Source organism: Elephantulus edwardii, unplaced genomic scaffold, assembly GCF_000299155.1.
Source record: "Elephantulus edwardii isolate Elephantulus edwardi_28Jun2011 unplaced genomic scaffold, EleEdw1.0 scaffold00012, whole genome shotgun sequence".
Lineage (NCBI taxonomy): Eukaryota > Metazoa > Chordata > Mammalia > Macroscelidea > Macroscelididae > Elephantulus > Elephantulus edwardii.
This window is the reverse complement of record NW_006399762.1, coordinates 6,233,539-6,245,496: the sequence shown is the minus strand read 5'-3', so window position 1 is coordinate 6,245,496 and position 11,958 is coordinate 6,233,539. Positions and strand designations below refer to the sequence as shown.

Here is an 11,958-nt window from a genome sequence, read left to right as displayed (position 1 = left end):
GTGATTGCGAAGACCATGGCCTGTATCAGATGCACCTTAGTCTCCAGAGAGACACCATTGCTCTTCAGCACTTTGGAGAGATCCCTAACAGCAGACTTTCCCATGGCAATGCGCCTTTTAATTTCCTGGCTGCTGGTGCCAAGACTGTTGCATATGAGTAGCTTAGTTTAGCAATGGATTAGTGAAATAAAAATTAGCACTTAAAATTTTTTTTTAAAAAGTTGTTTATAAGGGTAAAGAGTTATGGCCTTAGCTTTGACAATGAATTTCTAAATATAAATGAACAATTTTTTTAAAGGACATAATTATAAATTTCTGTGCATCAGAGAAAGATTGTTGAAAGATGAAAAGATACACTGAAGAAACACTTTGCAACATAACAACAACATTGAAAACCCAAACAGTCAACTCTAAAAAAAAATGGGGTCAAGAATTTGATGAAATACTTCTCCCAAGGATATACTGTTTGATAATTTCAATATCTGTTGGGTCACCTTTTTTTGGAATGGGAATAAAGACTGTTGCTGTTATGTGCCGTTGAGTCGCTTGCGACTCATAGCGACCCTATATTCAACAGCCCTAAAGTTTGCTCTGTCCTGTGCCAAACCGCACTGTGTCCGACATTCCCATCCCAATTACCCCAGTCACTGAATCAATCCACCTCCTAGAGGGCCTTCCCCTCCTGCGCTGTCCCTTCACCCTCCCAAGCATGATGTTCTTCTCCAAGGACCGGTCTTCTCCTTAAAACATGTCCAAAGTATGTTAGACGGAGCCTCAGAATCCTTGCCTCCAAGGAGCCACCCAGTTTAGATCTCTTTTAATCAGTTGTCCTCCAGATTTCTTGGCATAACCTGGTGAGCATGTTAAGGACAGCATCTGTTTGTTGAAATATATCAGTTGGTAATCCATCAATTCCTGGGACCTTATTCTTTGCCAATTCCTTTAGAGAAGCTTGAACTTTCTTCTTCACCTTCATAGGCTCTTAATTATGTAATTTCTTCGGTGTCAGCCAATTCTTTTTGGTATACTGACTTGGTGTACTCATTTGATGCTTCCTGGGCCTACCTTCAGCATCATTAGTATTGCAAGTCGAGACTTAAACTTGTTCTTCAGTTCTTCAGCTTAAGAAAAGCTGAGGGAGTTTGTCCCTTTTGACTCTTGAATACAGCTTTGCACATTTCATTTTAATACTTTTCTTTGTGTTTTTGAGCTGCCCTTTGAAATCTTTTGTTTGTCTTCTTAACTTCTTGATCATAGCCAACATTAGATAGATCTTGGCTGAAAGCAGATAGTACCAGAGGGATATCTGTGTTTCACTGACTGTGTAAAGGCATTTGACTGTGTGGATCACAATGCATTTTGGCTAACCTTGAGAAGAATGGGAATCCCAGAACACTTAACTGTGCTCATGAGAAATCTATACTTGGACCAGGAAGCAGTCCTCAGAACAGAGCAGGGAAACACTGCATGGTTCAGGAGCAGGAAAGGTGTTCATCAAGGATGCATCTTATCCCCATACCTTTTCAATTTATATTCAGAACAGATCCTTTGGTAGGCTGGAGGTGTATGGCATCAGGATTGGTAGAAGACTCATTAACCAACTACGTGATGCAGATGACACAAACTTGCTTGCTGAAACTGAGGAGCACATGTGGCATTATGCTGCAGAAGGTCAAGGACTATAGTCTTGAATATGAATTGAAGCTCAACATTAAGAAAACAAAGATTCTCACCACTGGGCCAGTTGGAAGCTTCATGATAGATGGAGAAGTGATTGAAATAGTTAACAACTTCAGCTTGCTTGGTTCCACTCAATACACTTGGTACCAGCAGTCAGAAAATCCAAAGAAGGAACACATTGGGAAGTCTGCTGTCAGGCCCTTTATAGGGTACTAAAGAGCATCGAGGTCAGTCTGGAGACTAAGGTGCCCTTGAAACAGGCCATCATTGTCTCTGTAGTTACTTGCTATGCATGAGAAAGATGGACAGTGACTAAGGATGAGAAAAGGAGAATTGATGGCTCTGAGGTGTGGTACTGGAGAAGAGTGTTGAACATACCCCAGACTGCCAGTAGAACAAACAGGTCAGGCCTAGAAAGGGTAAAACCAACCTGCTCCCTGGAGGTAAGGATTCTGAAGCTCTATCTCACATACTATGGGCACATGGCCAGGTAGGACCAGTCCTTGGAGAAAAGCATGCTTGGAAGACAGCACAGTAGGAAAGGAAGACCCAGGGTGAAATGGATTAACTCAGTGACTGGAGAAATGGTATTAGGTCTGTTAGGGACAAGGAGTTTGGCTCAGGATAGGAAAGGGTTCAGAGCTGTTGTAAATAGGGTTGCTATGAGTTCTTGGTGACTTATATACACAGACAGATACTGATGCTGAACAACATTAATCAATAGGGAAATAAAAAATAAAACCAAACTGAAGTAGAATTACTAAAATAAAATTAAAAAGAACAAGTATTGGCAAAAATGTGGAGAAATTAGACCTTTGTGCATTGCTAGAGGGAATGAAAAATGGTATAGTTATTGTGGAAAGCAGTTTGGCAGATCCTAAAAACGGTCAAAGAATTACCCTATAATCCATCAATTCTACTTCTATGTATATCTGGAAAAGAACTGAAAATAGGTTATTGAATATAACATTCACAGAAGCAAAATTTAATATAGCCTAAAGATAGTAACACCTTAAATGCCCAGCAAAGTAAATAAATGAATGGATAAACACAATAAGGTACAGAGAATGGAATTATTAGTTTGGGAATGGTATGAAATATTGACTCATGTTGATAAACATAGAAAACATCATTCTAAAGGAAAGAAGAAAGACAAAAAGAGGCAAAATATTTTATGATTCTTTTTATTTGGCATATTGAGAATATGTACATTCAAAAAACAAATTACAAAAGATAGACAGTTGCCTGGGGTGAAAACATTGTGGAGCTAGATAGAGTCATTAACATTAAATGGATTAATTTCACTTTTGTTTAATTTCAACTCAATTTGAAAATAAAAAATTCAAATAAGCAAACATAACATGCCTTTTACTAGATTGTAAAGAAGAGAACATAGTGAAGATTGTTGTTGTGTGCCATCGAGTCGTTTGCGACTCATAGCAACCTTTTGTACAAGAGCTATACACGCTGTTCTATCCTGTGCCAACCTAGCCATCTCAAACGCACTTATTCCCACCTCTCCAGTCACAGAATTGATCCATCTCATCGAAAGTCTTCCTCTCCTTCGCTGCCCCTCCACTCTGCGAAACATCATGTCCCTCTCCAAGGACCAGTCCCTCCTTGCAACATGCCCAAAGTATGTCAGACGAAGCTTCAGAATCCTTGACTCCAAGGAGAATACCGGTTTCACCTTCTCTGGGACAAACCTGTTTGTTCTCCTAGCAGTCCATGGTATATTCAACACTCTTCTCCAGCACCACAGCTCAAAGGCATCAATTCTCTTTCTATCAACCCTATTCACTGTCCAACTCTCTGATGCACTGTACGTAATTGCAAAGACTATAGCCCGGATCAGGTGCACCTTAGTCTCCAGCCCGATGTCGTTGCTCTTCAGTACTCTTGAGAGGTGCCTCACAGCTGACTTTCCCAATGAAATTCGTCTCTTGATTTCCTGGCTGCTGTTACCAAGAGTGTTCATTGTGGAGCCAATAAACTAAAACTGTTAACTATCTCAGTCCCTTCACCATCCATACTGATGCTGCCAATTGGCCCAGTGGTGAGAACCTTTGTTTTCTTGATGTTGAGCTTCAATCCATATAGGAGCCTGAAGTCCTTGACCTTCTGCAGCAAGCGCTTCAGGTTCTCCTCAGTTTCAGCAAGCAGGGTTGCGTCATCTGCATAACGCAGGTTGTTGATGACTCTTCCACCAATCCTGATGCCACATTCCTTTTTGTATAGCCCAGTGTCTCGGATGATCTGTTCTGCACACAGATTGAAATGGTATGGAAACAGAATACATCCCTGATGGAACCCCTTCTTGATTTAGAACCATGTAGTGTCTCCTTGCTCTGTTCTGACGACTGCCTCTTGGTCCAAGTATAGGTTTCTCATTAGCACAATCAGCACAATCAAATGTTCTGGGATTCCCATTCTTCTCAGAGTCAGCCACAGCTTGTTATGATCCACACAGTCAAAAGCCTTTGCACAGTCAATGAAGCACAGATAGACATTCTTCTGGTATTCTTTGCTTTCTGCCAAGATCCATCTAACATTAGCTATAATATCCCTAGTACCACGACCTCTTCTAAATCCAGCCAGCACATCTGGCAGTTCTCTGTTGACATATTGTTCCAAACGTTTTTGGATAATATTCAGCAGAATCTGGATTGCATGTGATGCATAGGAATCAAATAGATTACATTTGTGGAAAGACTCAGTGGAGAAGCTCAATATCAGCAGTGAAAACCAGGCCAGTTGCTGGTTGGGGACAGACCACCAACTACTCATATGCGAGTTTAAGCTGAAGTTGAGCAAAATGAAATCAAATGCACGGGAACCAAAATTTAATCTTAAGTCTATCCCACTCAAATTTTAAAACCATCTCAGGAACAGGTTTGAGGCCTTAAGTACGAATGAGTGTAGGCCAAATGAGCTCTGGGAGGAAAGACCAAGATGGATGTACGAATGAGTGTAGGCCAAATGAGCTCTGGGAGAAAAGACCAAGATGGATGTCAGACGAGACTCTGAATATTGCATTAGAGTGCCAAGAAGCCAAAGCTAACGAAAGAAACCAAGAAACCAAAGAGTTAAAAAGAAAATTTCAAAAGGCAGCCTGGGATGACAAAGCAAGATACTATATTGAAATGTGCAGAGAGCTGGAGTCAGAAAATCAAAAGGGCGGAACTCGCTCAGTGTTTCTTAAGCTGAATGAGCTGAATAACAAATTCAAGCCATGGGTGGCAATACTTAAGGATACTTTGGGTAGACTGTTAAATGATCCAGGAAGTATCAAGAGAAGATGGAAGGAATACACAGAGTCACTGTATGAGAAGGAATTGGCTGACACAGAAGAATTTTATGAAATGACATATGAGCAAGAGCCTGTGGTGATGAAGAAGGAAGTTCAAGTTGCTCTGAAGGAACTGGCAAAAAAACAAGGCTCCAGGAGTCGGCAACATACCAATTGACATATTTCAACAGACAGACATTGCCCTGGATGTGCTCACTAAGTTGTGTCAAGAAATCTGGAGAACAGCCAGCTGGCCCACTGACTGGAAAAGATCGATATTTGTTTCAGTCAAGATTAGATAAGATACGAAACAGAGGAGATCTTGGCTGTACACTTCCAGTGGGAATGCAAACTAAGAGGAATTATTAAATTTGGTAGCAATTAAGAGGGGAACACACAAGAGTAAAAAAAAAATGACCTCTTCTAGGGTTGAATAGAGAAAGAGAGCAAGATTGTGGAACAAAGACTATAGTTCTTTATCTGTTGGGGTTGTTTATTTTTAATTGTTGTTTTGTTGTTGTGAAGTGCCATTTAGTCCACTACAACTCAAGGGACCTCTGAAGAACAGATATGAATGCTATCCTACCCCATGCCATTCTCATAATTTCTGACATGTTATTGTTGTTATGTGCCATTGAGTTGCCTATGACTCATAGGAACTCTGTGTAATAGCAACTCTATGTACAATAGCTCTGAACCTTGCTTAGTCCTAAGCCAATTTCACTGACTCCAACACATGTAATCCCATTTCTCCAGTCACTGAGTCAATCCATCTCATCCGGGGTCTTTCTCTCCTGAGGTGTCCCTCCACCCTGCCAAGCATGATGTCCTTCTCAAAGGACTGGTCCTTCTTGGCCATGTGCTCAGAGTATGTGAGACAGAGCTTCAAAATCCTTCTTTCCAAGGAGAAACTTGAGAACATTGCTGTAGTTATTCTGTTAATCCACCTGGCTGAAGATCTTTATTTTTTTCTACCCTCCTCATTTCTAAAGAAGATGTCACTTTCCAAGGAATAACCTCTCCTAACAATATGTCCAAAGCATGTTACGTGAGATGATGCTTTATACTCTTTGACTCCAAGGAGCATTCTGCTTACACTTTTTGCAAGACATATTATCTGTTCTTTTGGCAGTCCATGAGATAACTGTAAGCTTCTCCAATACCACAGCACAGAGGCATTAATTATCTTCCTGTCATCCTTATTCAGTGTCTGGCTTTCAGATGGATAGGAAATGACTGAAAAGACTGTGCCTGAATCAGAGGCACCTTAGTCTTCAAGCTGACATCAATGTTCTTCAGTAATTTGGAGAGGCCCTTGACTGCAGACGTTCCCAAGACAATACAACACCAGATCTCCTGATTGATGGTAATAAGGCTGTCAATTATGGAAAAAAGTGAGATGAAATTGTTGACAAGCTCTATCTTTTCTCCAAGATGATGTTATTTATTGGACCAGTAGTAAAAATTATTGTTTTCTTGATGTTGTAGTATTCTAAATGTTGTAGTAACTGATTTTCTGTAGTAAGTGCTTCAAGTCTTCCTAACTTTCACCAAGTAAGGTTGTGTCATCTGAATTTTTCTTCATAGAGTTCAGCTTCTTGAATGATTTATTTAGCCTACAGATTGAATTACTGTTGTTGTTGTTGTTAGGTGCTGTCCAGTCAAGTCTGAATCATAAAGACCCTATGAACAGCTGACCTGAACCCTGCACTATCATGTGCTATTCTCACCACCGCTGACAAACTAGAACCCATTGCTGAAGTCACAATGCCAATTCATCATGCTGGGTTTTGTCCTTTCCTTCTCTGATCCTCTATGTTTCTTTCTAAACATGATGTCCCTTTCCAAGGAATAGCCTCATCTAGTTACATGTCCAAAGTATGAAAGATGATGCTTTGCCATCTTTGTCTCCAAGGAGCACTCTGGTTATACTTTCTCCAAGATTGTTTGTTCTTTTGGCAGTTCATGAAATATTCCGCAATCTTCTTCTCATCACAATTCATAGGCACGGTTCAATGTTTCTGTCATCTTATTCATTGTTCAACTCTGTGATGCATAGCTTGTCGCTGAGACGACCATGGTCTGAATTAGGCACACCTTAGTCTTCAAACTGACATCACTGTTCTTCAGCATTTTGAAGAGGTCCCTGACAGAAGACTTGTCTAACACAATATGTCTCCTGATTTCCTGAATGTGGGTACAAAGTATGCTGAGTGTTGATCCAAACACGAAATCAATGACAGCTTCAATCCATTTTCCATCTATAATAATGCTGACTGTGTTCCTGTAGTGAAGACCTTTGTTTTCTTGATCTTAAGATGTAATCTATATTGAATAGGTATAGAGAAAGGATACAGCCCTGATACACATCTTTCTTGAGTTTAATCCATGCAGTGTTCACTTGCTCTGTTCAGACAACAGCTTCTTGATCTTGGTACAGGTTTTGCTTAACCACAATTACGTGTTCTGGAATTCCATTCTTCTCAATGATACCTTCAATTCCTTATGCTCTACACAGTCAAATGCCATTGCATAGACTATAAACCACAAATAGACATTCTTCTAGTAATCTCTGCTTTCAGTGAGGATCCACTTAACATCAGTGTGATATCTCTCATTCCATGCTCTGTTCTACATTCACCTTGAACTTTGGCTGTTCTCTTTTTGTGAAATTGTAAGGACATTTATAAATGTGGATTTCTATTCAATAATAAAGCAGTCTGATAAAGGTCTAAAAATTCAAGTAAATGAGGTAAACATTGATAGAAAAATTTATGTTTAGGGTAATACAATTCCCACAAAAATAATTATGGTTCAATTGACCTTATAAAGTATTTAATAATAATATCCAGGCTGATAAAGAGTTACATTTGCTGAAAAGAATACATTTGTACACAGATAATACTGAATTTATTGCCTTTATCAATTATTTGTTTAGTTGTAAAATGATAAAAATGTAATTTTTCCCCCCATGAAAATGCTTCCATTAAAAAGATATTGAAATTATGAAGCTGAGGCTCTTGTTTCGATTCAGGATAAAGTTGTATGTGTGTATATTTCTTCCTCTAAAAGTAGTTCTTTCCTTAGTAGAAGTTCATTGTGCATATGGGTATTTTTATGAATAAGACTCGCTGTTGCTTTAACCTTAGCACCAGACAAGGAAAGCATTTTGTGTTTGTGAGTTTCGACGGCATATGTCTTGCCCCATGCTTTACCGACTGGGGCATGTTGATGGAACTGGGTTTCTCTTAACATACAAAGAGAATTTTGTGCTAGTTTTATATAGCACAACTTTGATGTTACAATTCCAATTCACTGCAGTCAAGTTAGGGAGCTCTGCTGCCATAGTCCAAGGGGAGTTGTGTTGCTAATCAAAAGACTGAGCCTGTCTGGTGATTCAAATCTACCAGTTACTCCATGAGAGAAAGATGGGAAATCACTTTCCAAGTGTTTTACAGCTTAGGGAAACCCTTGAGGGTCAAAGAGGAATTGGTTCTGACTCAGCAGGAATGAGAGAGTGAATCCGTAAGTTGATTTTGACTCACAGTGAGCATGCAGGACAGAGCAGAACTATCCCATAAAGTTTCTAAGGCTGTAAATCTGTGCAGTAGCACACTGCTCTAACCTTCTCCCATCGAGAGCTAGAGGAGTCTAACCTAGTCTAATCACTTAGCTTTTAGTTAGCAGTAGAACTCTTAACTCACCACACCACATTCAAATGCCTCTACCTCACTTCCCCTATTTTTGTGCCAGAAATATGCTGAAAGAATTTTGAAGCACTTTCTCACATACTTTGGGCATGTTGCCAGCAGAGACTGTCCTTATCATGATTGGAAGGTGGAGGGAAAGAGCAGGAAAGAAAGACTCTTGATGAGATGGACTGATTCAGTGACTATGGTAATAGGGGTAGGTCTGTTCAGAGACAATAAGTTTGGCACAGGATAGAGCAGGTTTCAGGGCTACTTTACAAAGGGTTGTTATGAGTTGCAAGTGACTTGATGGCACATAACAACAATATTTCTATAAACTGTACGACATTTCTCTACTTATCAGTTACATGCATTAACATCTTATAATTTTCACTCCACTGATTTATGAGGAGGAATGTGGCATCAGGATTGGAGGAAGACTCATCAACAAACTGCCTTATGCAGATGACACAAACTTGGCAAGTATGCCAAAATTAAGGAGGACCCTGAGGCATTTGCTGCAGAAGGTCAAAGATTGCAGCCTTAAGTATGGATTTAAGCTCAACATCAAGAGAACAAAGATTCTCACCACTGGGCTATTTGAAACCAGCAAAGAGATGGACATTATTAACAGCTTTAGTTTGCTTGGCTCCAAAATCAACATTCTTGGTACCAGCAGCCAGTAATTCAAAAGACAAATTACATTGGGAAAATCTGCTGTCAGGGACCTCTCCAGAGTGCTAAAGAGCAATGATGTGAGTCTGGAGACTAATGTGTGTCTGATCCAGGCCATAGTCTTGGCAATTACTCGCTGTGCATCAGAAAGCTGGACAAAGACTAAGAATCATAGAAGGGGAACTGATACCTTTGAGCTGTGGTGCTGGAGAAGAGTACTGGATGTATCACTGACTGCTAGGAGAACAAACAGGTTTTTCCTGGAGAGGGTGAAACCAGGGTGCTCTCTGGAGACAAGGATTCTGATGCTCATCTGACATACTTTGGGTATGTTGCAAGGAGGGGCCAGTCCTTGGAGAGGGATGTCATGCTTGGAAGAGTAGAGGGGCAGCACAGTAGAGAAAAACCCTGGATGAGATGGATTGATTGGGATAATGGGGGTAGGTGTGTTGGAGACAGTAAGATTGGCTCAGAATAGATCAAGGTTCAGAGTTATTGTACATAGTGTTGGTATGACTTGCAGGCAGTAATAATAATAAAAAAAATAATAACAATAGCAGTAGGTTTTGTCTCTATTATTTATGTCAGCATAGTGTTATTTTCCAGTATTATACCGGGTAGTGACACTGTTGACTGAAGAATATGTTTTCCTTATCTTCATTCTTAGATTAATTTTCTTGACAATGATGCTTTTTCTATTTTGCTACTAATGTAAATGTTGTTGGTTGTTGTTGTTATGTGCCGTCGAGTCGTTTCCGACTCATAGCGACCCTATGCACAACAGCCCTAAACCCTGCTCTACCCTGCGCCAACCGCACCGGCTTGACACACCCATCCCGATTACCCCAGTCACCGAATCAATCCATCTCATAGAGGGTCTTCCCCTCCTGCGCTGTCCCTCCACCCTCCCAAGCATGATGTCCCTCTCCAAGGACCCGTCCCTCCTGGCAACATGTCCAAAGTATGTCAGGCGAAGCCCCAGAATCCTTGCCTCCAAGGAGTAGCTTGGTTTAATCCTCTCCAAGATGAATCTGTTTGTTTTCCTGGCAGTCCATGGTACATTCAGTACTCTTCTCCAGCACCACAGCTCAAAAGCATCCACTCTCCTTCTGTCCTCCCTAGTCATTGTCCAACTCTCTGATGCATAACAAGCGATTGCAAATACCATGGCCTGTGTCAGGCGCACCTTAGTCTCCAGAGAGACACTGTTGCTCCTGAGTACCTTAGAGAGGTCCCTAACAGCAGACTTTCCCATCGCGATACGCTAATGTAAACAGTGATGTTAAAAAAAGTTATTTCAATGAAAATGTCATAAGCAGACAATCTAGATCTAAGTGGCAACAAAAGAGTTTATGTATAGCATAAAAATTTGGGTTTTGGCTTTAACAAAGTAAATTATATCTATGACCAAATTATTGGCTCATTGCCATTAGCCTGCCATAGCCTTGGTTAGTCATATGAGAAGCTTGCCTGAATCAGTATGCACTTATACCTTATGAAAAAAGCTCATTCTCATGAAAATGGGCAACCACGTTTTAAACTAAATCAGAGCTTATTTGGTGCCATTAAACAAGGATGAAAAAAAATTTACTAGAATCCAGTTACATAGATTATGCAATCAAAATCTGTAAATAGCTCAAGAAATTGACAGGTACACATAAGCACTAGGAAACACACACACACACGCACTATTTTATACAGACATGCACATGCACACACTTGAGCCTTTGGAAAGACACTAGAGGAAGAAAAGGGTAGCCAAACTCACATCACACTGAAACGGCTTTTCTCCAGTGTGGGTCCTCTTGTGCTCATCTAGGCCCCGCTTCTGGCTGAAGGCCTTACTGCACTCAGAACATTTGTATGGTTTCTCCTGCAATCAAAAGAGACCACCAAAAATGTCAGTCAACTCTGAATCCTTCTGTTAAGGTGAATGTGGTGGGGGGCGTCGGGGGTTGTAGGCAGGTGGTGGATACGGGGTATAAGGTGCTGAGGCAAATACACAAGGGAGCTGAGAGATACTGCATATTTCAAGGACATAGTCATAGTTGGACATCGCCAACTATAAACTCAAGGTAGTTCAAATCTTTATGTAAAATTCTTATTCCTTTCAACGTCTTATCTGTGGAAAGCCAGGTATTTTCAGTGGATGCTGTGATCTGAAACCACTTAAACGGAACAGTTACTGGTCTATGCATGCTGTGGTAGGTTAGCTTTTGATATGCTCTACACAGGGTCAAAGTCAACTCTAAAACACCTAACAACAACCATGACACCAATGGACACTGTAAAATTTTTTTACCAAGCTACTATGGGCAATGTGAACCAAGAAAATTTGAGCTCTTATGATTTAGAAAGAACAGATGGTTGATAATTTAACAGACTCTGAGAAGGAAATCTTTGTACTAAGTTTTCAACAGATTTTTGGGGAAAGTTTAAAATGCTAGAGCTCAAATGTATTTTAAATATTTTTATTACTTCTCCCCAAACGTTTATCCTAAGTAGGCTGTTGTGGGGTTTTTAAATACAAAACTTACACTATATTTTAAATTAGGTTGGACCAGGAGGCAGTCGTCAGAACAGAGCAAGGGAACACTGCATGGTTCAAAATTGGGAAGGGCGTAC

General features: G+C 40.3%; 1 protein-coding gene across 2 annotated transcripts in view; it reads right to left on the bottom strand.

The window, feature by feature from the left end:
- PRDM5 (PR domain containing 5) overlaps positions 1 to 11,958 on the bottom strand; it is a 341,046-nt gene that overhangs the window by 9,685 nt on the left and 319,403 nt on the right. For both annotated transcript variants that reach the window (XM_006881055.1, XM_006881056.1), the window contains one exon: positions 11,102 to 11,206. In XM_006881055.1, coding sequence (XP_006881117.1) covers positions 11,102 to 11,206 — 105 coding nt within the window. The remainder of the gene's footprint in view (positions 1 to 11,101; positions 11,207 to 11,958) is intronic.